At 43.7% G+C, this 26,229-nt stretch overlaps 1 protein-coding gene across 1 annotated transcript in view; it reads left to right on the plus strand.

The window, feature by feature from the left end:
• Window positions 1-26,229, plus strand: part of ank1b (ankyrin 1, erythrocytic b) — a gene marked incomplete at both ends in the record, with an annotated part of 59,451 nt that overhangs the window by 25,889 nt on the left and 7,333 nt on the right. Inside the window, 37 exons of the mRNA XM_079288903.1 lie at window positions 2,094-2,195; window positions 5,260-5,358; window positions 5,943-6,041; window positions 6,319-6,417; window positions 6,527-6,712; window positions 7,482-7,580; window positions 7,673-7,771; window positions 7,950-8,048; window positions 8,241-8,438; window positions 9,269-9,367; window positions 9,522-9,620; window positions 9,747-9,845; window positions 9,998-10,195; window positions 10,521-10,619; window positions 10,761-10,859; window positions 11,135-11,332; window positions 11,447-11,545; window positions 12,058-12,156; window positions 12,249-12,347; window positions 13,248-13,340; window positions 13,557-13,629; window positions 13,804-13,824; window positions 15,149-15,272; window positions 15,519-15,582; window positions 15,878-15,990; window positions 17,172-17,396; window positions 17,997-18,151; window positions 18,287-18,498; window positions 20,187-20,391; window positions 20,494-20,590; window positions 20,694-20,922; window positions 21,581-21,709; window positions 23,283-23,402; window positions 24,245-24,329; window positions 25,479-25,553; window positions 25,656-25,787; window positions 25,916-26,074. Coding sequence (XP_079145029.1) covers window positions 2,094-2,195; window positions 5,260-5,358; window positions 5,943-6,041; window positions 6,319-6,417; window positions 6,527-6,712; window positions 7,482-7,580; window positions 7,673-7,771; window positions 7,950-8,048; window positions 8,241-8,438; window positions 9,269-9,367; window positions 9,522-9,620; window positions 9,747-9,845; window positions 9,998-10,195; window positions 10,521-10,619; window positions 10,761-10,859; window positions 11,135-11,332; window positions 11,447-11,545; window positions 12,058-12,156; window positions 12,249-12,347; window positions 13,248-13,340; window positions 13,557-13,629; window positions 13,804-13,824; window positions 15,149-15,272; window positions 15,519-15,582; window positions 15,878-15,990; window positions 17,172-17,396; window positions 17,997-18,151; window positions 18,287-18,498; window positions 20,187-20,391; window positions 20,494-20,590; window positions 20,694-20,922; window positions 21,581-21,709; window positions 23,283-23,402; window positions 24,245-24,329; window positions 25,479-25,553; window positions 25,656-25,787; window positions 25,916-26,074 — 4,579 coding nt within the window. The remainder of the gene's footprint in view (window positions 1-2,093; window positions 2,196-5,259; window positions 5,359-5,942; window positions 6,042-6,318; window positions 6,418-6,526; window positions 6,713-7,481; window positions 7,581-7,672; window positions 7,772-7,949; window positions 8,049-8,240; window positions 8,439-9,268; window positions 9,368-9,521; window positions 9,621-9,746; window positions 9,846-9,997; window positions 10,196-10,520; window positions 10,620-10,760; window positions 10,860-11,134; window positions 11,333-11,446; window positions 11,546-12,057; window positions 12,157-12,248; window positions 12,348-13,247; window positions 13,341-13,556; window positions 13,630-13,803; window positions 13,825-15,148; window positions 15,273-15,518; window positions 15,583-15,877; window positions 15,991-17,171; window positions 17,397-17,996; window positions 18,152-18,286; window positions 18,499-20,186; window positions 20,392-20,493; window positions 20,591-20,693; window positions 20,923-21,580; window positions 21,710-23,282; window positions 23,403-24,244; window positions 24,330-25,478; window positions 25,554-25,655; window positions 25,788-25,915; window positions 26,075-26,229) is intronic.

The raw sequence follows: 26,229 nt of genomic DNA on the forward strand, positions 1-26,229 counted from the left end.
AGGGAAATGGAACTGCAGGGACGGTAGTGGAGCAGGGAGCAGAATGGATTCCAGCCTGACAGCAACATGAACATGAGCTGGTGAAGAATGAGTTTCAGCTCATAGCTCATGCTGTTGTTGGCTCTCACACACACACACACACCAGCACACACCGGCACACATACTCAAATTGACCAGCGCTCATCAACAAACTCATGATGATAAATGAACATAGAGAACTGGCTCATGAAGCAGTGGGGGAGGAGTCAGGGGATGCAGGTGGAGGCTGTGATCAGTATATCATGAGCGCAGATGAAGAGAAATATAAAAGGAGTTGTGAAATATATACAGCTGAACACTCAAGAGGATGACTCGTCACACTGGCTTTAAAACAAGCAATGTGAGGGTACCGACAGTCAGAAAAACAAGTGAACACATCATGTAAATGTATAGATATTGAAGCAAACGAGACGTTGTACTGAAGACATTTTCTTCTCACATACGAGTTTCTTTAATTGTAGAATATTCCTAATGATCTCTGCATAATGTGACAGACACCTAAAGCACACAGTACCAACACCAGGGGTTGTTAAGCTGGAGAGGCTCCTGTCACTGACTGTTTGAAGTGCTGTCTCCCAGCGCTCTCGGGCTGAGTAATGTCTAGCTCTCGTGTTCAAAGCAAAGAGATGAGATGGTGAATATACACTTCTCAGACATTTATGGGCTGCAGGACGAGAATAAAATAGAGGCACGCAGGGAAAGAAACACATAAAAGGATACTGGTGGACTAAATTCTATTTATTTACTTTTATTTAAAATTCACCGAATTGTTTTCTAATAAAATTGAACTCATTTGTATGGGTTGCTTTTATGTTTATTTAAAGTAAGATCATTTACAATATTCCACTTTTTTTGGCATATGTGTTTTGTTTCTTTATTGCTTCATTTGGTTAGGGACAGTGCACATTAATAAAACATTCCTAAATGCGCCAGAGTAAGCTATTCAAATATATAGATTTATATTCTGTGCTTTATCCATAATGTATATATAAAGCCAGGCAGACCGAAAAAGTCTGAGTGGTCAAATGAAAAGTCAGAAGAAATATTCATTAATATTACAAACGAATTCATTTGAATGTAAAGGAGTTTGACTGAGGAGGAAATCCTGAGACGTTTTGAGAAAAGAGGTGAACAGAAAATAATGGGAATAAATTGGAAGGAAAAGCAGGGTGTTGATTTAGGAAAAGGGAAGAGTTGATGGGGAGGAGGCGGTCGAAAGACCAAATAATCATTTGCTTGTTAGAAAAAAAAACTAAAGCAATTCATTAGTGCACAAACAAACAACATTCGGCTCCTTATGCATCTGCACAGAAGAGGGCCGGCGTATCTTTCAGCCATTCAGTGTCATTAACCACTTGAGAATAACATCTCAAACGGATACACATTGTTGCCGTTGACAGGGGAGGTCAGGGGGTCAAGAGAACGGGCCGGCGCTCTGTATCTCCTCCTCAGGGCATTGGAAACATCTCATTGTGCAGGTCAGCCGTATTACACTATCGGCTGATGAATGAATTCAGAGGTGGGCGTACAAATACCGACACACACACACACACACACACCGAGATACAAACCACAGGAGCTTTCCCTCTGAGATCAGACAGGCAGACAGCGGAGCTCGTGGCGGACTGTGCTCCGGCTATGAACGCCTGCCAAACTCCACAGTGTGGGCGAAGCCTTTTTAGCCTCTAACAGAGGACAGGAGAGCCCGGGAACGTAGTATCGCATTGCCTGCACATAGCCTTGACTTAAAGTGATTGTTATATTATTGTAATGGTTGAGAAACGTAACCTGACTGTGGCTTTCAGTGAAACCACATCCTGATATCCAGGACTTGCAGTATATCTTGGAGGAACAGTGGATGTTGAGCAAGTGTTTGTGTACATTTCAGACCTGTTGATGTTGGCATAGATGTGCAATGTGTGTGCTGTTGGTGTGGGAGGAATGGATTTGTGTATAACATGTTTTTGTTGTGTGTAAAATAGTGTTGATCTGTATTCACGTGCATGCTCTCCTCTCTGGTGTTTTTTGAACAGTTCTCTCCGTCTTCATTGCAGGCCGACTCATCCACCAGCTTCCTGCGTGCGGCTCGTTCAGGGAACCTGGACAAGGCTCACGATCACTTGAAGAATGGACTCAGCATCAACATAGCCAATCAAGTAAGATCATTCCGTTCAACTCATCAGCACAGCGATCCAAGAAGCTGTTTTCGACCATGTGTTGTGTCAGTGGGAGTAGAAAAGAGCCACAGATTTGAATTGAAGGAGTGATGACTGGGCTTACAGTGTTTAACAAAAATGGCAGCCTACACAAAGAGTACCTGTTGTAGGAATCACACTTAATCCAAAACGACTTTTTTAGTTGTTTTCCCTTTGGGATCTTTGCGGCTACATTGCTACGGTATTTTTGCACTTGTGGATTAATTCACATTAAAAAGCCAGGAGCTGGATGCTCCATGCATGTTGTCTTGGGGAGTCGAAATCCATTCTGTAAAAACCTACATACTGCGGTCTAGTAACCACCATGCAAGTCTAGGATGAAAGAGTATACTGCTAAGCCACATTACCAGCAGACCAAGGCAAGATCACTTTATTGCAGCTGTTAATGTTACTCAGGAGAAATTTCCAATGTTGCCGGTCTGGAGGAAATGTTTTTCGTGATATACTACAGCAGGGACGTTAACTCCACTTCATAAGCTCTTTTCCTGGAAACCAACCGCAAGTTTATTAATTCATGGCCAGGTGAGCCGATTGGAAAAATTGCTCAGTGCCTTTTGGCTGCCTTTTGTTCTGAGCATAAAATATTGCATCATAATATCGGTGGGGGCCACCTGTTGTCAGACCAGTAAGACGCACCTTTTGCTCGGGCCACAATAAACCAAAAGTCTCATATTCTTGGCAAAGATATATACTAGATATAATACTGACAACACATTTCAAGAATAAAGAACCCTGCCACACTCTGTTCTCAACATATGAATGTAGAATATGTACTGTAAATACATTCAGAGAGTTTGACATCAGCTCAAATTCTACTTTGATAAAATGCAGAGACTGTCGTTGTCAAAAACATTTCTTTGTCACCCCACTGTGGGAAAGTAAAAGGCTTTTCCCTGAAGTAACAAGGTCAGGATTATGAAATGAGAATGTTACTTATGAACTTCATTTTACCCCTCTAAGATAAAGCACACCGCACAGAATTTGTTTTCGTCTTCAAAAGAACTTGGGATTTGAATGCAACACATAATCTCACCATTCTCTCAATTGAATGCCATTCTGCCGCATCAGCAAAGGATGTAAGATAGAAGACTCAAAAAGGAAAATTTAAAAATTCACGACTCCTTAGACCTCCTGATTCTCTGTCTCTTGTGTAAAGCGGTGTGCATGAATAATTAAGGATATTAGATTATAGTCCCCTCAATCTTCTGCCCTATTGTCGCTTACACCTCGTTGCATCATGATCATAAAACACTCCAACTGCAGGCGACTGGATATCATGAGACATGTGTGTGAAAGTGAATATGTGTGCTTTGGACACACACACACACAGCTTGCCATTATGTTGTTGTGTTAGGGATGGCTGGGGAGTGGGAGTGATGTTTGGTAAATGAAGAGACAAGTGCTTTTTATACGCAGACAAAACACTGTCAGCGAGATGGAAGTCTGGGCATCAAGGACTGAACGCAGCAATCTGTGGCGTGCTATTGATGCGCGTATTCGCACACCGGCACGAGAGACGCAGAAGACGAGAGACGCAGACGATGGAAGACGATTGACATCGACGGAAACGTTTTGCACGACGTTCAAGGGTCCTTAACATACGTCTATTGAGAATGTAATCAACCAGATAATTAATATTGATATCGTCTACAATAATTTAATTCCATGCCCCCAACCATGTGATCAATTATATTTCTAAAGACCCTTAATTTGATTCTCTAAAGGAAATATTTCCCTCCATTTCCCACTCCCCGATTTTTCTTTCTTTTTTTGTGTCTATTAGATTGATGGCACTTTACTGAGAGAAGGGTATTGTTTATGACTGATTTATGTGTTTCTGCACCAACCTTGCTATACCTACTGCCCTGCTGGCTCTTGTTGGTGCTCTCTCTCTCTCTCTCTCTCTCTCTCTCTCTCTGTGTGTCTTTACCTGCAGTCATTCAGGTGTCTAAATACCGACCATTGTTGTGCTACTGTCTGTGTCTGTGTAACACATAAATGCACATCATTCACATGTAGGTGTCTGTGGTGCGGCTGTTAATAGGCATTGAAAGTGATATTCATTTGTGTTGAAAAGCAAACTGAATGTCACAGTCTCTTCTTTTTAGTCCAGTGTGTGCGCAGCAGATGTTCAGGCACTTTGCATTTAACGGTGTGTGTAACTGCCACTGACACACACTGTTTCCCCGTCACTGTGCGCATGCTCGCAGAGAGACTTTGGTACCCGTTTGAATTTCGTGACACCGCAGTGTGATGGGAAGCCTGAGAGCAGTGTGGATAACTGAGACTCCTGGTGGCCAGATTGGTTACAGCAGGCAGGTCGCAGCTTCGACTTTACCAGTACAATATGGAGCCAGCCATCCAGAGAAGACAATCGGACACACAGAAGGACAATGTTGAGATAAAACAGGTGTCTGCTGTCGCTGCCCTGCCTTCTCCCTACTCATCAGCCTCATCAGGTTTTCATGTTGCCAGAACTGAGTCAAACACATTCCAGCAGTCCCAGACCACTGAGCTAATAGCGTGTTTGGCAATTCTGAATGGTCTTGAGATATGTTATGTGAGTGGTTGGGGCTAAGACCACAGTGATCATTCAAGGCCAAGGAGACGACGAGGCCAAGGAGATGATGAGACCAAGGAGACGACGAGGCCAAGGAGACGACGAGACCAAAGAAGGGCAAGGATGTGTGGAGATTTCTGAGAGATCGTTCCACAGATCTGTAGAAGGTAGAATGTGTTGCTTCGCATGTGTGTTGAGTAAGAACACAATTTGCTGCAACTCATTACATTGCCCTGAGAGATGTGGACTGGGATTATAGGAATCCTGATTATGAACGGGATTATCATACGTCTGTATGACTAAAACGTTAAAATATGATACGACACTGTGTGTTTAATCCGAAGTTCAAGAGTTTTCTATGGTGATAGCTCTTTCAGAGAATATCGTATCCTCTACGTTTATGTCTATCTATATGTGACTAAATCTCTTTGTCTTCTCCCTAAGAATGGTCTGAACGGGTTACACCTGGCCTCTAAAGAAGGGCACGTCAAAATGGTCCTGAATCTACTGCACTCTGGCATTGAGCTGGAAGCCACCACCAAGGTACCGTGTTCCTCCGTACGCTCACTCACCTGAAGTAGCATTTCAAGCTGAACTGAAATGAATAAAGCACTTTTACTGTCACACCTTCCCGACACTTTTCTAAACTTAAACTAAGCTCTGAGCTAATTCAGCTCCACTGCAACTATAGCATCCATAAGGAAACTGTGTAAAAATATGAGTCTTAAAAATATATGATATATATATATATAATAAATGCAATACAGGCAAATATACTACAGGTTACCTGCAATGACCAGGTGTTAAGATCATGTTTTGCCACCTGAACTGTAACATCTGAATTTAATAACTTATAATAGTTTGGTTTTCTTTAGCATCAGGGACAGAGAAGTTTGAGGTTTGCCTCTTTCATCGTCACATTTTTTTGCTTATATACCGGACAATTACAAAACACTAGATGTATTTCACTGTCGAGTTCTAAGTGTAGAGATCTAGGCCATTCTGTTGCAATCATTCTCTTCTGGTTCACTCTAATTTTCCTCTCTCTCTCTCTCTCTCTCTCTCTCTCTCTCTTTCCATGTGGTTTTGTGCGTGTGTGTGTCGACGCGTGTGTGTGTGACCTCCAGAAAGGGAACACGGCTCTCCATATCGCAGCGCTGGCAGGGCAGGAGAGAGTGGTGGCTGAGCTCGTCAACTATGGTGCCAACGTGAATGCCCAGTCGCACGTGAGTCACCGCGAGCTTTGAGCGAGAGAAGAGTGTGCCAAGTCTGCGTGTATGCATCTGTATTCCTGCGCTGAACAGTGTGTCTTTGCATACAAGGACTGTGTGTTCTTGTAAAGACAAACACTTGTTCAATTTGTATTGCTCAGGTCAACTGAGACATAAATCCCTGTATGTATGCATGAGGATGTGTCTTGTAATATTGTAATATGGGCCCAAGTTATTGTGTGTTTGTGTGTATATATATGAAACTATGCAAAACATATTCATGACCTTACAGAAAGGGTTCAGTCCTCTCTACATGGCAGCGCAGGAGAATCACTTAGAGGTGGTGAAGTTCCTGCTCGAGAACGGTGCCAATCAGAGTCTCCCAACCGAGGTACGTGAAAACACAGTTATGGAAAAAGATATATGTTTGTGTGTGTGTGTGTGTGTGTACTTTTTCTGTCATCTCTCTGCTCTCTCTCACCCGCTGTCCCCTCTCGCAGGACGGCTTCACCCCTCTGGCAGTAGCCCTCCAGCAGGGCCACGAAAATGTTGTGGCCCTGCTCATCAACTACGGCACCAAGGGCAAGGTGCGCCTCCCCGCATTGCACATCGCCGCACGAAACGACGACACGCGCACCGCCGCGGTGCTCCTCCAGAACGATCCGAATGCTGATGTTCTCAGCAAGGTATGCGCTCGCTGAGATTGTGTGTACTGCCGTGAAGGTTTTACTCAGTGGACAATGATAATACAATCAGCCAAAATGCAATCTCCAAACCTGTCGGCCTTGGGGGCAAAGGACAATATGTTGGGGGTTGCTGAGTTGCCCAAGACTTCCTCTTCCGTGTGCCGGTCATTGTTTACTGTCCGATTGGCAACTTGAGTTGCGAGTACGGAGTTGCAGCTGAGAGACGGCGTCTACGGCTAGTCTCTATAAACAGATATCTGCATATGAACCGAGACAACTTTTCTTAAAAGAGCTAAGTAAAAGCTAGATTGTCGTCAGACGATAGCCGGTGGGTTCAGAGATTGTGTTTCGGCCAATGCTTTCTGCCTCATTTGCCTTTTTTACCTGGGTTCAACCAAAGCTCGCTCTAACATGATTGGTCAACAGTACTTCAACTACAAATAGAAACCAAAATGCTTTCATCATCAAAATATTGTCCCGTTACAATGTATTTTCCATAAATGAAAAGAAAACTCTCCAAGCGAATACTAAAGTGAGACAGGTCACTGTTCAAAGAAAAAACACCGTTCATTATGAAAAAGAATCTTCAAAACCCACAGTTATGCAATCATTTGGGCTGTTGTCTGACTGTTCTCTAAATTGAATCGAACTGTATTCTTTCTTTAATCTGTGTCATGCGCCTTGTTGTAACCTTGTTTTTTTTTTTTAATTGATATAAATAGATTGGATTTATTCTTATTTATACTTCAATCTCACACTTTCTCTGTAGACTGGCTTCACACCGCTCCATATTGCAGCCCATTATGAGAACATGAGCGTAGCCCAGCTGCTGCTGAACAGAGGAGCCAATGTAAACTTCACCCCCAAGGTCCGTTTCTCTCCGCTGCACGACCAAAAGTGACCTCTGAAAAGAATACGTGTTGATGACTACAACTAACTTATTTCTCGCTACTTCTCTAGAACGGCATCACACCCCTTCATATCGCCTGCAGGAGGGGCAATACCATGATGGTCAGACTACTGCTGGACAGAGGAGCACAGATTGATGCCGTAACTAAGGTAGCGTACTGCTCAGCTCCAGTCTGCTCTGGCATTGTGTCACTTATGCATGCCCGGCGCCTTCCAAATATCTATTTCCTCCATCTGTCTTCCTCCCTGCTGATTTACTCACTTCTGTCTCTTTTGTCATTTTTAACACATTTCCAATTTCTCTCCTCTGTCTCGCTCTCTTTTGTAGGATGAGCTGACTCCTCTCCACTGTGCAGCCAGGAATGGCCATGTTCGCATCATTGAGCTCCTGCTGGAACACGGCGCTCCCATCCAGGCTAAGACCAAGGTAGAGGCTGTATTATCAGCAATGATCATCAGGGTGTACTGTTCAATTCTGATTTTTGTGAATCGCTATCTTATTACCGAGTGTGAGATTCCATATTTTATGACAAATAATGTTCCCAAGGCCAACAGAAAATCTGCGTATTAAGCCAACTTGCTAGAAACCTGTCTGCGTCCCATTCTTTCCATCCTACAGAACGGTCTGTCCCCCATCCACATGTCAGCTCAGGGGGATCACATGGACTGTGTCAGGCAGCTACTGCAGTACAACGCTGAGATCGATGATATGACGCTGGACCATTTAACCCCTCTTCATGTAGCAGCCCACTGTGGTCACCATCGGATGGCCAAAGTCCTACTGGACAAGGGGGCCAAAGCCAATGCACGAGCTCTGGTAGGTTTCTTTTTTTGTTTTTAACATCGAACAAAAAGTTCGGAAATTTGTGTTTGGTAGATTTGTCGCAAGTCAGCCAACGTGGTTGTGTTGGTCACTAGCACGAACAGTTGGTCCCACAAGTGTTCAATTGGGTTGAGGTCAGGACTGTTGGCAGTCCATTCCATCCTCTCCACTCCCACATTCTGGAGGTAGTCTCTGATAAACCGCTCTGTGGGGGCGAGCGTTATCGTCTTGGAGACTTAGAGGATGGAGTTCGGTCCCAGACTGTGGAGAGATGGGATTGCTACTGGTTGCAGAATCTCATCTCGATATCTCTCTGCATTGAGATTGCCTCCAATGAAGACAAGCCTCTTTTTCATATAGGCGCAACCCACATACTCAGCTGTGCTGCTCATCCCAGAAATCCATGTTCCTTACAAACGGGGCACCGGAACACATAGTTACAACAGATAAATAATCGACCAAACACTCATTTCCGAACTTTTTGTTCGATGTTTCGATGACTTTGTAATATAAGAAGTTATCCATCAATCAAGATGGTCACAGTGATCTTCACGTTGCGAGGAAATAAATGCAATGATTCATTTTGTTCATTTGATAGGTGTAATGTATTCATCTATCATGATAAAAACTTAAAAGGAAAGCCAATCTTTAATGCCGGCTTCAGTGTTTCAGTCTGTATTGGTTTAGCAGTGCACGACATCAGACACTCACCATCACTGTAGGGAGACAACTATGATAAAAAAAGAAATCTGAACAATCTATGGATCAATAGGTATAAAGTGATTGTGGCTTCAGGACTTGAACTGTTTCCTCTGTGTTTCCAGAATGGCTTCACACCTCTCCATATTGCCTGCAAGAAGAACCACATGCGGTCCATGGACCTGCTGCTTAAGCACTCTGCTTCCCTAGAAGCTGTCACAGAGGTGAGCCCATGTGCCCACCAGGGACCGGCTCTGAAAATGAACAATTAGCCACTCCTTTGAAGTACAGTCAAGTTTTCACCCGAGTGCCATTCATGAGCCTTGGTGACCTTCTCTGTCTGTGTTTTTTGTTGTTGTTGTTGTTGTATGTGTGCAGTCTGGTCTCACTCCTCTTCATGTAGCAGCATTCATGGGTCATCTGAACATAGTAAAGAACCTGCTCAAGAGAGGGGCTTCGCCTAATGCTTCCAATGTGGTGAGAAACTCCTTTTTCAGCAATATGTAATTGACTAATGGCTCGAAAATCTCAGTTACATACATGCAAGTGGCGTACGATTATGTAATTTAAATGACCTGGTTGACCTTTATTCATCTACACCAGAAAGTGGAGACTCCCCTCCACATGGCCTCCAGAGCAGGACACTGTGAAGTTGCTCAGTTCCTGCTGCAGAACACGGCACAAGCGGACGCTAAGGCTAAGGTACGAGCCGTGTAGTCTTGATTTAGTCATCCCAACAAACGGCACAACAAGTTTAATAAAGCCGGGTGGTATTGTTAATCATTACCCCACTACTTAATGATATCCATTTCCCTGTTCAAAACTTAAATTGACCTCTTTCTCTTTGTGCCCAGGACGACCAGACACCTCTACACTGTGCGGCCCGCATGGGCCACAAGGAGCTCGTCAAGTTGCTTCTTGAGCACAAGGCCAGCCCCGACTCGGCTACCACTGCAGGCCACACGCCCTTACACATCTCTGCACGAGAAGGACATATCCACACTATCCGAATCTTGTTGGATGCTGGGGCACAGCAGACCAAGATGACAAAGGTAGAGGAAAAAATGGTTTCGTAGGCATTAATGCTCTATCAGTGCAAGACGATTCCAGCCTCAACTGAGCCGGTCCTACATTAGGCACTGCTCTAGTCAAGGCAAACATGTTTTATATTGAGCTTGAAGATCAGTATTACACTCATTTATTGAACATTTGTATTTTTGGAACTCTCCAAAATAGAGTTAATAAAGTTGGGTGTTAATATAAATGCATGTTTTCTAAACTGCATGAGAATTAAAGAGAAAACCAGCCCGTCTGTGTTTTCCGTCCAGCGACAGTGAGTATGATACACAATAATGACAAGCATTTTCTTTTGAGCAGAAAGGCTTCACTCCCCTCCACGTGGCCTCTAAATATGGGAAGGTGGACGTGGCCGAGCTCCTTCTGGAGAGAGGGGCCAACCCTAACGCAGCTGGGAAGGTGAGGCAATCTGAAGTACACAAAAAATTACTCCTGGGAAGATATCAGCTTTACTGTATGTGTTTCATATATACATGTTTTTGTGTGTGTTTGTGGCTTTATACATGTGCACATGTGTGTGTGTGTGTGTGTGTTTAACAGAACGGTCTGACACCCCTTCATGTGGCCGTCCATCACAACAACCTGGATGTTGTTAGACTCCTGGTCAGCAAGGGAGGATCTGCACACAGCACTGCCCGAGTAAGATGCTCACATATGTGTGTGCACGTACTCACACAGGCAGGCCAACACAGCATGCCCAACCCATCGCTGACACACAATACCGAAAGAGCTCAAATGCGTGTGCGATACCTAAACATACAGTAACTTACATGACAACCTTTTGTACTCCGAAGCACTCTCATCATCACGACAGCCTTCAAGTTTGAATCCAAAATTAGACGTGGACAGTGCTAAGAAAAGCGATGCCACACTCCTGTGCGTTACTGTATGCCCTTGTTTGTTTCTCCTGACAGAACGGATACACTTCCCTGCACATAGCGGCCAAGCAGAACCAGATGGAGGTGGCTAGTTGTCTGCTGCAGAATGGGGCAACACCCAATGTAGAGTCCCTCCAGGGCATCACGCCCCTACACCTGGCTTCACAGGAGGGGCGGGCGGACATGGTGGGCCTGCTCATCGCCAAACAGGCCAACGTTAATCTGGGAAACAAGGTGTGGTATTAGAATGGATCAAAACGTGTCAGTCCCAGAGAGTGAAAGTTCATTTACGAAGCTTTTCGACATGAAAAAATGATCCTTTGCTTTGCCGTCCTTTCTGTCTTTTAGAGCGGGTTGACCCCTCTGCATCTTGTGGCTCAGGAAGGTCACGTGGGAATCGCTGACACATTGGTCAAACAAGGAGCGTCTGTTTACGCTGCTTCACGGGTACGTTCCACAGTCTCCTCTGGTACACAGAATATTACTGTGTAAGATGAGTAAATAGATGACACTGATTCACCTTATTCCACTTTTCTGATGGAAGCAGTGTCATAATGTAGTCTCTGACTTCAGGACATGAAGAAATTTGTCTTTTATTTTCTATTCACATTTATTTTTCATCTCAGAGTTGGATGGTTTGCCATGTGCCTAGCTCGACAATTCTCTGTCTATCTGGGAATGAAGAAGCGGACAGCAATTTGATATGACTTAATGTTTTCATTAAATGAATAAAATATAATCTGAATATTTAATTTACAGCATGTGGGTTTGTCACTCGAGCTCATTGGTGTCCAAGACATTAAAAATGCATATAAAATCTATGAGTCATCTGTAAGACAACATAGAAATGGATTTAGTAGGTGATGAGCCTTCAATTCTGCATACTCACTGTAGTTTGTACAAGTGTTTGCACAAGGCCCCTTTATAGACATCTCTTTCTCTCTCTCTCCTCGTCTCAGATGGGCTACACACCCCTTCATGTGGCCTGTCACTATGGCAACATCAAGATGGTGAAGTTCCTTCTGCAGCAGCAGGCTCATGTGAATAGCAAGACAAGGGTAAAGGATTTCTCTCTCTCTCACTTGTATAATAACATATAAGTATGTTTATTGTCATTTTGTCTGACCATCCTTCCTCTTTAATGCTCCAGTTGGGCTACACGCCTCTGCACCAGGCCGCTCAGCAGGGCCATACCGATATCGTCACCATGTTGTTGAAACACGGAGCCCCGCCCAATGAGATTACTACGGTGAGAATCCTTTAGGGACACCTTCTCCTGTTATAATCTTCCTCTCAACACTGGTCATTCCCTCTTGCCTGCACACTGATGTCTCTGGGCCAACATGCTTTATAGAGAGCGTGAAAAACAAATAACTAATGACTCTTTGAAGGCATGCCTTACACCTGATGTGCAGTACAACATGATTCAAATGGCTTGACAGACATAATTTAGGAAAACCAATCAGACAATGTTGACCACATCATATTCTTAAGGGAGAAAGTCAATATACTGTCCTGAAATATCCCTCTACTGTCACACTGCCTTCAAGAGGGCCGACAGGATTTAGTTTTTGTTTTAAGATGAAGATGCCTCACCCCTCAGTGGTGATTGTAAACAGTATGAACCGCTCAGGGAGATTCTATTGTGGAATGCATATGAGTGTCCCCTTGTCTCCAGTCACCATTCATCATCCCTTTATGCAGATGATACTGTTTTATATTTTTGCAATTTCTATTATTTTACAAGTAACATATTTCTTATTCCACATTGAAAGCATTCACCTTACCACAGCTGTAATAACAATACTTATAAACGATATCAATTATAAATATACAAACATGTTTTTTGTGTTTGTATTTGTCTGATGGGTCTTATATGACCCACGTAATTAATAAGGCACTAGATTTGTAGTTTTTTGCAATCAATGACTTTATGCGTAGACATCAGTTCAGTATTTCTGCTTTTGCATTTTGATTTAATGTTAAACAACTTAGCGGTTTATCACATTATGAAATCATTTGCGCGAAATAACAGATGTTGTGAAAATGTCATTTTTTTTAAGACTTCCCATCGAAAGAATTAAATGCTTCAGTTAAAAATTGATGATCAAAATATTGTGCTTTATGTTTCTCATCTGTCCCGGTACAGAATGGGACGTCTCCCCTGGGTATCGCTAAGCGTCTGGGTTACATCTCTGTCATCGATGTGCTCAAACTGGTCACCGAGGAGTCTGTCTCCGCGGTGAGCAACACATCATGCATGGTTCACAACGTGGTTACACCAGAACCCAGAGAAAGAAGTAGCCCTGACACACCACGACTCAGACGTTCAATCGAACAATTGTCCTGTCTTGATCAGGTTCAGCTCCCTCAGCTGCTTGCAAAATAATCCTGCATTTTCCATATCATAAATATTTTCATATCTCTCTCTCTTGCGTCCTCCCTCTGCTCTACACAGATCACCACAGAGAAGCATCGGATGAGTTTCCCTGAGACAGTAGATGAGATTTTGGATGTTTCGGAGGATGAAGGTAGGCTATCCCATCAGCTGTACAGCTTTGATATTTAATGTTCAGCCCTGATTTGCTTCTTTCTTTTTGGTAGAAGAAGACTGTATGGGAGGTACTCTGACACATCAAAGCACCACCATGAATTTAAATATGTTCATGACTGTTTATAACACCCTTTTTCTGTTTGTTTTGTAGGGGTTGCCCAGCTAACTTTAGGTAGGATTGTGTCTGTGTCTCTGGCTTGTCCGGTCCGGTGGCTAGTGAACTTGTGCCTTCATTGCAATTCTCATTTTCTCTGTGCGTCACTAATTGTCTTTTTAATCAGTTTCTCTGACTCTGCTCTCAACTCCAGCCCTGTTTGCTCTTCTGCATCTTTATCCTCTCTATCTTTATCCCTCTCCCTCTTGCTCAGAGATTTATTTAAAAAAAAATGTGCCGGTTGCTTTTCATCAGCATGTAGTCACGACATTTTCCTTTTTTTTTTACCAGCGTTCAATGCACATCTGTTCGTGGACTCATTATTGCCGGAACTCCAGTACCTCTGCATTTAAAAGACGAGCGGCTCCCTTCCAAACCAGCCATTATGAAAATGAGTGCTCCTACCTTTTACAGGCTAATTGATCAACAAGCTAAATTACACACACGCTGTCCCCAAGCTGTGACGCTCCACACGCACAGTTGCTGCTCATGCAGTCGTCTTTCTGTTTTGAAGCATTTTTTCACACAGACTTGTTGTCGTTTAATCGTATTGCTTTTTCTTCTTTCACATGTTTGTGTTTACCTGTACAGCTTGTACGAATGAATGTTTAAATGTCTGCGAACAACTCTGTTTCCTGAAGTGGTTTGTCGTTTAATATTGTTGTTATGGTATATTATTTCAATATCATTCCTCCTTAATAATTGAGGTGTTTTCTCCTACACAGAAACAACCATCACCACATGTGATTTCATCTTTAATGGGCATGCTCACTAAAAACGCTGTCACCAGGTGTCCCTTGCAGTTTGCCGTCCGTGCAGTGTCTTCAACTGTCTTCAAATTCACTGTCTTTCCAGTCCTCTTCTTTCACTCCTTTCGTTTCCATTTGCTCTGGTTGTTGTTGGTTTTGACTCCATCGCTCAGACTAAAATATTTTAGATTGCTTTGTGGCCTTTTTTTCTTCTTCTGTGGTTCTCATGAAGGGATGGGAAGGATGGTGGTGGTTAACTACTACCACCACGACGACTACTTACGTCGATTGAGAATCCAATCAAGTGACATTATTTTGATTCAGCGAGGCCAACCACAGTTCAAGAAACTGTCACTCATTAAAATGGAATCAAAATGGGGAATTCCATTGGCAGATTTCTTACTTGATTTTAAGACATTTTATAACTGAGTGGAAGACGTTGAGCGCTGAGATCAGCATCATTTTGCCCTGTATTTCCCCGGTCTCGTCCTCTTCTCTCTTAATTCTTTATGTGCAACCTGTTCTTTGCCCGTTCTTTGCCGTTTCCTCTTTGATCCTCTTCCACCTTTCTCACCTCTTTATTTTGCCCACAGGAGACGAGTTGCTCGGGATGGATGGAGGACGCTATTTGAAGCTTGATGACTTCAAGGACCAGGACGATGACTTCCTCTCTCCAAAGAAAACCCTGAGAGACTTCGAGGGTGGCATCGGTACCACGTAAGTCATTGTGTACTCGCCTTTCTGCATTTGTGTTGCCTGGTTTATTGTTTTGATTTATGTTCAACAATATCTAATGTAACAAATGTTATCAAATGGGATTGAGTGAGCCATTGAGCGGCTGGCATAGTTCATTTACAGTACCTCTGTTCTAAATTCTGAGAAGAATGAGACCAAATGATCTTTATTGCAGGATAATAGTCAGCTGTTTCATGCCTTACATAATCCTCTCCTCCTCTCCTACAGGCCATATTCTCCTGCTATTCCCAGGATCCCTTGCGTGTCCCCAGAGACTGTACTGCTGGATCAGGTAGGCTTCTAGCCCTTTGTGTTTCGAGGATGCATTGCATTTTGTCAGCATTTGTTTAAAGCTTATTTTTATCTCTACTTTTAGTTTCCGTCTCTTCTGTGAGATTGTCTCCTCTTTTTCAGGTTTCCTCTCTTTTTTGTCTCACTCAGCTCATTGTGCTGTAATTTCTTTTATCACCTTCTCCTCTCTCTCCTTTTCTCTGCCTGTCTTTTCTCCGTCGTTCCCTCCAGCTTTTCTCTGCCTTAATCTTTTCAGTCATGGTTATTGAACTGCCTCTCTGCCTCTCTGACCTCAGCACACCCCCATCCCCCTGCCAAAGGAGTATGATGAAGACTCTCTTATCCCGAGCAGCCCGGCGACAGAGACGTCAGACAACGTCAGCCCCGTGGCCAGCCCGATTCACACTGGGTCAGCTATAATAATAATCCTCGTATTATATAACACTAAATTATGCTATCGATTGATGCTGCTTGTCAGACTCATCATGAACGAGAGATTTTGGCAATTTTTTCTGTGTTATTTAAAGTACAGAATGCATGCAAGGGCAGTATAAATTTAATAAATCAATGTGAAAACCACTCAAAGACTACTCTGAATTTAGAATGTAGACTCACATATATATCGTGTACATGTATGGTATGTGAGAGACAGGGGTCTGATTTGAGCATTCGGCAATCTTGAAATGTTTTGATTAAATAATAATCGCTTAGTTAGGAGTGACAAACCACAGATTTCTAAAGGGAGGAATTATTAGCATATTCACAAACTCACGACTGAGAATGCTGCACTTTGCAGAATCATCCTTCGTCTTCTATGAACACCGATCACTGCTGATGTCGTGATAGCGGTGATATCGAAACATCAGTGAATGCCAAGTCTGAACCACGGATTCTCCGCCCACCACCCCACCTCCTACAGTGCTAGCAAATGCCAACATCGTTGCAGACACAGTGCTGTTTTCTATCAAATCGAGGCTAGAATTTGTACTGCAAACTGGATAACACATAAATGATCATCGACTATTTCAACTGTCACTGCGTTTGCACATTGTTTATATCGTTATTGCACAAAACACATGTAATTAAGGAATTTCCAACAAATTCTTAACATTATTTTATTAAGTATGCTCAGTCATAATTCATGCACAGCACAATGAGTCGGCATATAAAAAGCAGAATATGAAGGAAGTAAGAAAAGATGGAACTCCTGAGATGAAAGTCACGCTGCTACACACACACACACACACACGCACACACACTTCTGTATGAAGCTGCCTGTCTGATGCACTTAGTGGCCGCTCCAGATGGCCTGTCTTAAGCCAGTCCAGTGAAAAGGGCACCCACACAGTGACTTGGTGTTTCCTTTATGAAAGACTCCAACAGAGACCGGATCAATTCCAAACCACAAATGAATAATCCTTCCGTCTCATTCTGTGCAAGAATTTCCCTTAGGAAAGACCAGTATTGATTGCTACATGTTATAGTATTTAATGAGAAATACATCTTGACCATAATAACAACGTTTAAAGGTGATTAATTGATCATCTGAACCCTTTTCATTCAATTATCGTTCCACTGTTTGACTCTCAGCTTCCTGGTGAGCTTCATGGTGGATGCTCGAGGAGGCTCCATGCGAGGCAGCAGACACCACGGCCTGCGAGTTATCATTCCTCCTCGGACCTGCACTGCACCAACACGCATCACCTGCCGCCTGGTCAAACCTCAGAAGCTGACCACACCTCCTCCGCTGGTGGAGGGGGAGGGGCTCGCTAGCCGAATCATCTCCCTCGGGCCATCAAGTATGCAGTTCCTTGGGTGAGTCAACTTTGTACTTGTTATATTTGCTCTATTTGGTCAGCTTTATGGCCGTCATGAAAAAAATCACTTGTCAAGGACAATTTCGTGTCAGCCCATATGTGCATTTATGTTTGCTCATATTCTCTTTTTGTGGGTAATATTTGATTGAAAGGAATGAAATGTGAAATATGTGAAATGTTTGCACAACGTTTTCTGTTTCATTACTACTTTCCTGAAATTTTTCTTTTTTTTTCATTTGTTTTGAAATGAATTAGCAGTTGTAGGAAGAATGACGTGCACTGGATTTGTTGAAGAAAATGACAATAATGTGCTATATTTTGTGTCATTTGAAAATAAATTACAAGCTGATGATTATGGTGCCACCTATTGGAGATTAATAGGTCTGTATATCTCAGGGCAATGCTGCAAATGATGGTATAATCCTAGAAACTGTGTTGAAACAGAACAAAATTGGATATTGTTGATTTGTCTAATAAGGTTACAAAATATATTGAATTTTTTTGATCACAAACTCAATTTTGTCTTCTTTTTGTTGTTGTTGAAGGCCTGAAACCTGAATCAAAACCGGACATTATTCTGTTTTTTTTTCTTTCACAGGCCAGTAATAGTAGAAATCCCCCACTTTGCCTCGCTTGGACGAGGGGACCGAGAGCTCGTGGTCCTCCGCAGCGAAAATGGCTCAGTCTGGAAGGAACATCGCAATCGCTATGGTGACGAAGTGCTGGAAACTATTCTGAACGGCATGGATGAAGGTCAGTGTGATGCAGTTGCAGTTGCAGATAAGTCAGTCTCAATCTTGATGTATGACACTGGAATTGCAGTGTCTATTTATGCCATTTCTGACCTTTGTCTTCCCTCTCTCCCTCCTCACTCCTTCCCGCATTCAGACTTGGAGAGTCACGACGAGCTGGAGAAGAAGAGAATCCGTCGGATCATCTCCACCGACTTCCCCCTCTACTTCGCTGTGGTCTCCCGTGTTCAGCAGGAGAGCGATCTGATTGGTCCCGAGGGCGGCCAGTTGACCAGTAAGCTGGTGCCCCGCGTCGAGGCCATCTTCCCTGAGATGGCCGTCACCAAGAGAGTGAGACTGGGGCTGCAGGTAAGAAGAGGAAACAGAGAGCGTCGTGTCTGAGCAGGAATAATGAAGAGGAGAGGGAGTTGCAGACACAAACATGACAGATCCTTTACATCCCTTGTTATCTCTTGGGTGTTTGTTATTTTGCTTGCACAACAGAGGAAATCTGGTGCTTTTTTTCAGAAATGACTGAGGACAGATGTTTGAATTACCAAACAGATGACTCTCAGTCTGTGACTCAATCGTCTGTGCCAACTGCGACATTTCAGTTTGTGCTGCATTCGGTCTCTTGGAGTTGAGATTTCATACACTTTATATCCTGAAGTTTGACGTTCTGTGCGTTGAACAAATGACGAGCATGAATATGAGTAGTGCTAGCAGTCATTGCGATTGCAGAATCGTCATGTTTGAAGGAAAGGTCATGAATTGTCGTATCAGTTGTTGCGTCTATGACGAGCAGCGAATCCATTTTTGAGTCTGTTTCTTTTTTTTAATGTCATTTTCCTTTCATTTGGTAAAGTCATTCGTTTCTGTTGATTTAATGACGGTATGTATTAGCTTGAGTTAATTCATCATGGAGAACACCAAATTAGCTTTTGCTGAAACTGAACTCAAACCAACAGCTACCTCATGAAGACATGAGGAACATATAAAAAATCCTAAGCACTATGATATGTCTTAGAAACGTTAGCAATACTGGAAAATATGCACGGTTGTAGTAAATGGCTAAAATATTCAAAAACACTGGTATGGTCCTTTATGTTGTGAAACATTAGCCTCTACCTGTTGTATCTAGGTTTGAATTTTTTTTATCATTTCTCTGTGACATTTAATATTCATGGCTATATTCATCAACCAACGTTTTTAAATATTAAACCCGTGATTGAAAAAATAGGTTTCCAGGGCCTTTAAAGTACGACAATGACGTGAAGTGCGACGATACAATAATACATTTGCCCAGAACTAATATCACACTGCACCGTTTCTAAATTAGCATTTGCAATATGTGCTGTCTTTCCTGCCAAACGGGAGCTTTTTTTGGCAAATGTGTGGCAGACTGTCACTCATCCAGACCTCCACAGACACACACACATGGGAACTCACGCTGACTGTCTCTTTTCACCCAACACCTCCGCTTGGTTTTGTTCTTCGTGACAGAGAGATTATGGGTTCTACATTTCAGTTATTTCGGTCACTTCGACGTGCATTGTTTACATTGTCTGTCAGAGCACTGATTTGTCACAGCACTGATGTTATTTCAGGAAACTGCATGGGTCTGAGTTTTGCTTTGCCTGATGCTGCTCTGTTTATGTTTTTTCTTTTATCCAGCCATTCATCACTCCTCAGTTGCCTGATTTAAGTTGTGAGCCACACTGACCGAGCTGATGCACTGATCTGAGTTGGGTCAGGTGTGAAATATGAATTGGTTGCATGTGTGAGTATGGCTGTGAGTTTGATGTTTCAGTCTATTGCACATGTGTTGCTCTGTGTGTTTTTGTTTTGTATCCTCCCCTTATTTCTATTTCCTGCCTGTTTCCTCTCCGTTTGGATCACCTCTACTTACCGCAACTTTTATAGACAGTGTTTGTGCTTGAGTTTATCTTTCTTTGTGCACCCAGCCTTCTTCAACTCCATATCCTTTAAACTTGTCTTTTTTTCGGGCACCCCGCTTATTAATAAGCTTCTACCCCCTGTACCGTTTCCCTCCGCAGGCGCAGCCGATCCCTGATGAAATGCTGACTCGGCATCTTGGTAACCAGGCGACCTTCAGCCCAGTGGTCACCATCGAGCCGCGCCGACGCAAATTTCACCGCCCGATCGGGTTGCGCATCCCTTTGCCGCCATCGTGGCGGGAGAGTCCTCGGGATGCCGGGGAGGGTGACACCACCAGCCTGCGCCTCCTCTGCAGTGTCATCGGTAGGATTCTCTTCAATTCTGCAAAAAAAAATGTATGTAGGCATCTGTTGCCTTGGTTATTCGGGGCCATGAATGAACACGGTGGGGTTGTTTTTGTCTCAGGCGGCACAGCACCAGCTCAGTGGGAGGACATCACTGGAACCACCAAGCTAATGTACGCCCACAGCTGTGCCAACTTCACCACCAATGTTTCTGCAAGGTGAGCGCCTCAGCAGTAGTCAAGGCAAATGCGTCATCATCGGCCGGGTTGTGTTCCCTGCTCTCTTGCACGGTTCTTATTTCTCCTCTCCTACCTTATCCAGATTCTGGCTGGCAGATTGCCCACGCACGGCAGAGGCAGTGACCTTTGGCAATTTGCTGTACCAGGAGCTGATGGCCGTTCCATACATGGCCAAGTTTGTTGTTTTTGCTAAGATGAATGAAGCACGGGAGGGACGCTTGCGTTGTTACTGCATGACAGATGACAAGATGGACAAAACACTGGAGCTGCATGAAAACTTCACCGAAGTGGCCCGCAGTCGAGACATCGAGGTCAGCACAGTGGCAATGCAAAATGTTGCCGAGGTGCAGAAAGGACAAGGTGTTGCAGAAAGCTAGCATCTGTTACGGCAACCTCAAACTTAAAACATGGCTAATTCGTAATACACAACCCCGAATTTATTCAGATACTCATTTCAATATTTCACAGCACAAACGGCCACTTGAAAGAAGCAGTTATTTGTCTTTGCATGACGAAAAGAAAGACCGCTAACGCCATCGCTAGCATTGCTCCCAAAATCTCCTGCATCTTGGGAGGCATGACCCTGCAAGTAGATCGTTTTCTACAGAGGAGTAGGAGTCTGTGTCTTATGATATCAATCCACATTCTGGCTGTTTCACAAGGGGTCTAATCTTTCTCAGACTCCATTACTGATTTGATTTATCTTGTCTGGGGCTGCAGCTCAATGCCAAAAATAGCTAAAAATATTTAGATTACAATGATATATGAGAAAGAAAAGCAGGAAGTCCTCTCATTTGAGAGGCTGGAATCCGAGAACATTGGAATTGATTGAGTGTTTCTGCTTGAAAAACGACCGAAGCGATGAACAAAATAGTTGCGAATCATGTGTCTGTCGGTCGAAGTTATCGATTTAACCGACTCATCATTTCACCTCTTTTGGCCCCTAACATTTTGTGAAACTTTCCACAGCTGATGGAGGGCATGCCGCTGCACCTCGAGTGTTCTGGGAACCTGGTGCCCATCAGGAAGGCCACCCAGCAGCCTCGCAGCTTCAGCTTCCAGGCCTTCAGAGACAACAGGCTGCCCGTCTCTGTCAAGGTCTGTCTCTACCTCACTGTGCACACGCCTGCTTTTTTTCCTCACTCGCTACATATTCATACAGTACTGTGGTTTTGTTTGTTCAGCTGTTGGATTCAGTGTGTCAAGGATCCTCCCAGCCAGTTAGTCAGTGTCCCTCCTGATCACCCACCTGCTGATCCCCCACCCAGACAACCTCTTCATACGGTGTTTTATCGTGTGCTTTTCACCGTCATTACTATCAGGCAGTCTCTGACAAAAGGCTTAGATAACAGGCCAGTGCTGTGTACTCTCTGCACTCACTCTGCAACACCCCACTAAGAAGCTACAATGCAGCTGAAAAACTGTGAAGTTCGAATCATTTGACTCAACCTTTAAGTCTAATCTTAAGGTTCAGATACCATATGAACTTCACTACACAGGATGTACATACAGTGTGAAGATATTTCAATAAGGATGATTCTTATTGATGATTGTTAACACATTGAAACATTTCTTGATCTGTGTACGTCTGTTGTCCGTGAGTCCATTCTTCTTCGTGGATGTCGAATTGTCAAGCATTCTTTCGAAACAAATGACAAGTTGAACAGTGTGTCCTTGGTTTTTGTGGTTCTTTTTTTCTATTTTAATTGTAACAACAAAAACCTCCCTAATATGTATTAGAACACTGCTTTTTAAAGTGTGTCCCTTTGGTTACAGATGCATCGCTGTAAAAGTAGTCCTTCTTTTCAAAAAAATTTCTTTTTTTTTACCTTCTGTATTTTATTAATGTTGTTTAAACCCCCTCTCTTGCACAGATAACTTGTCTGTTTTCATATTGTGTGTGCTTTTTCATGTCTGTCTCTTCATATGTGTTATCACATCCATGTAATTCTTTATCGTGTTTGTTCATTTTATTTGACAATCCATCTATTTGTCTGCCAGTGTCTTTACGTCTGTGTGTGTCTGACGCACTACCCTTCAGTATCAGCTCGATGACTCCTTTGATACATATCTTCTCATTATGGTGTAGCCAAGCAAACGAACAGCTTACCTATCTATCTACCTGTCGACTCTCTTGGGTAATTGTTTGCATGTCCTGTGACTCCCTCACTTTCTTTGCCTGCCTTCCTTTCTTGTGGCCTTGCCTGTCTGTACGTGTCTGTCTCACTGTCTCTCTTTCTCTCTCTCACGGTCACTCTGTATCTGTCTGGTCTGACAGACGTCCAGGTAAAATGTGCAGGTAAATCTCTCCCTCTCGCCTGCCTGTGGACTGCTTCCATCCCTGTTTCCCCCTGCTTCTCGTCCCATGTTACTGCGCCACATGCTCCAGACATTGTGGAGGGCTCTAATACCCGTTCTGATCTGTTTTTTTCTTCCTCCTCCTCCTCTCTCTTCCTCTCTATCATCCTCCTCTTTTCCTCCGCGCTCTGCCTCCTATCTTTACTCTTTCTTTCGCTCCCTTTCTTGCGCCATCTCTCTTTGCTTACTCTTCATGTTCACTCTTCTCTCTTCTCTGGTTTGCCTTTTTTCCTCCATTTTCTCTCTCCACATTCTCCTTCTTCTTCTCTGTTTCTTTCTCTTTGCCTCTCGCTCTGCCATTTCTCTCTGTCAGGTCAGAGATAGTAACAAGGATGCCGTTGGGTTTTTGTCCTTTCTGCGGAAGTGCACCAAGTACGAGGACACACAGCACGTACTATGTAACCTAAACATAGCCATGCCACCCTGTGTCAAGGTAAGGACTTGCTTACAAACACCTCCCCAGAAGCACACATACAGAAACTTTGGTTTTTTGAATTTCCCTAGAAGTTCATCTGCTTGATGAGACAGATGTCGCTTTGTGACATTCTCCGATTAAGAAGTCCGTTTTTCTTAGGTTTTTCCGTACAGTATAACATTATAGTTACTATGCCTTACTTGCAAAGTGTGATGTCTGAGGTCGGATTGAGTCAGCCATTACTTGCCACACCCGATTGGCGAGAGGACAGTAAGACGATACTGTATGGAGAAACTCCTTTCATCATTTGTGGCTTGTCCAAGAGCGGGTCACCCACAAAAAAAAGGATTGGCTGTTCGAGCCCCGGTTCCTCCAGTCAGCACATGCGTCTGTGAAGGCTGTGTTATCAGTGTATACGTGTGTGTGTGTGTGTGTGAATGGGTGAATGTTGTAAAGTGCTTTGAGTGGTCAGAAGACTAGAAAGGTGCTATATTAAGTCCATTTACCGTCTATGATTTAAAATAAACTTAAAGGATTTTTTTTTTGTTGAAGTAAATGTCCAGTCATTCAACATGTACCGGTATGCATGCAATTCAAATTCTGCAAAGAGAAATAGATAGCGAAACAAGTATGCAGCACTGCTTAGCCCATTTACCCCCCCCCCCCCACCACCCTTAAAAGTCCAATCTATTGATACTATCAAATGCTCATATTCATGTTACTTTACACTTCACCAGCAGGCCGCCAGAGCCTTCTGTAGCGCTAATGTCAGGGCCAAACAGTAAAAGTGCTACATTAATGTCATTTGAGACAATAAGTATAATTTAATCATAATTTCGTTTTTTGTATCTATTTTTAAGGTTGTTGGAAGCGAGGAGCGCAGGCGGACCTTAACCCCCCTCGCCCTGAGGGAACGCTACAGTGCACTGAACAAGCCTGGTGTGGGTGAGTCCTTCTCTGCCCGACCTTCAGCCCTCTCCCGGTGTAGAGGGGCCCTGAATGTTGCACCGCCCCCTTTACCCACAACCCTTTGCTTCCCACTCTGCCCTCTCTATTCCCCCCCCCCCCCCATCTGTCTCGCGTGCACGCATGGCACAGAGACCGAGGCTTGGATGCAATGCATTGCTCTACAGTATGCCCCAGAGATCTTTGCAGTGCAGTTAGAGGAATTCACATTGAATGTGCGACCAAAAGGATGAGCAGCCGTCCCCAACACGACCCAAAACAGCACCGTGGCAAATAGCCTTTTCTAAACGTGTCGAGTGTCCCACCACAACAGTTGAATGACTTCTGTGATTGGTTTGCATGGCGCTAGTGTCTCCACTGCGATTTCCAATGGCATGGCAGCAGATACTGCTGGCATTAGCACCGTAGCTTAGCACTGGGAATGGGCAAGGACCTCGCAGTGGAGCTAGACAGAGGAGCCCTCATGTTGATTGGCCTGTGGTAAATGAACAGAGTCAAGATGGCCGTTGTGGTTGGTTTAAACGTCGCTGTCGGCAGTGGGTTGAAGAGGAAAGGCCTTTTCTGTCTATCACACAGCGCTGCTACGTTGCACCTCGGCCCCTCTGTAATAGTTACTGAATGCTACTTTGATTGGTGGGACGAGCACCTGAATGAACCCCAAATTCTAACCTCCCCAGCCCATATGGTGTGTTAACCCTGAAGGTTATTTGGACAAAAAAACCAATGTTGTGGGTATTGCTTATTTCCTTCAACAGAGCAATGCTTTGTCACGGTAAGTATTGCTATCACGTCAGTGTCAAGTCTTTTAGGACAAAGAAGATTTATTAAAAACCAAAAAGGAAGAAAATATCTAACAGCAGCCGTATGAAAGTATTTGAGTATTTGCCAATAACACATTTGGATTGTCCAAAGTTATCTGTCTACTATGTCCCAAAATATTCGGATGAAATATTATCAATTAAATATCAGCTGGACTTTCCAAATATATTGTGACTGAGACAAGCTCTATTCATTTATTTATTTTTGGGATACAATCTCCTAAATTCAGTAAATGTCCACTTATTTGTCGTGTTGACTCTGGCATGGCAGCTAGTTTCTAATGTGGCTCTTTTTTTTCTTCATTTTTAGCCACAGTGAACGCCATGGAGAGGACTGAGATCAAGATTAACATCATCTCTGAACAGCTCGGTTTGAGCTGGGCAGGTTAGTCATATGAAAGATCAAAGGAGCTTCTTATATATATCTACCGTATCCGTCTGTTTTTGTGCTCATCTCTCCATCTACCTGAACTTGTCCATTCGTCAGAGTTGGCACGCGAGCTTCAGTTTGGTGTGGACGACATCAATCGGATTCGCATTGAGAATCCAAACTCCCTGCTGGACCAAAGCTCTGCCCTGCTCAACCTGTGGGCCAGCAGAGAAGGCAAAAGGGCCAAGAGTAAGTCCGACACCACTGCATATCTCTCAGACATTCGCTCATAGCTAATGTTAGCGACTTCAACATCAGTACAAACAAACTGCTGTAAGTCACAGCTGCTGGATTGTTTCCACGTGTTCCCCTCTCAGTGGAGAGCCTGTACACTGCTCTGAAGAACATTGATCGTGCAGACATCGTAACGTCTCTGGAGGCTCAGGCTCCGCAGCCAGCGGCCGGTTCTTTAGAGGAGGGCGCCTGTCGACTCGGTGACCGCGACTCCACCCTGCTGTCCCCCAGTGTCCTCAATGGTAAGACGCACAAACGCGTCAAACATCACACAAGACATGTCAATATTCGAACCAGTGTACTTGTCAACGGACAGCGAATCACCCCCACCACATTTACACTGCAAAATGTGCTCTAAATCAGCTCAAGTGGTTAGATCTTATATTGTATTGTAAAC

The sequence above is a fragment of the Melanostigma gelatinosum genome (assembly GCF_949748355.1).
Source record: "Melanostigma gelatinosum genome assembly, chromosome: 18".
Classification (NCBI taxonomy): Eukaryota; Metazoa; Chordata; class Actinopteri; order Perciformes; family Zoarcidae; genus Melanostigma; species Melanostigma gelatinosum.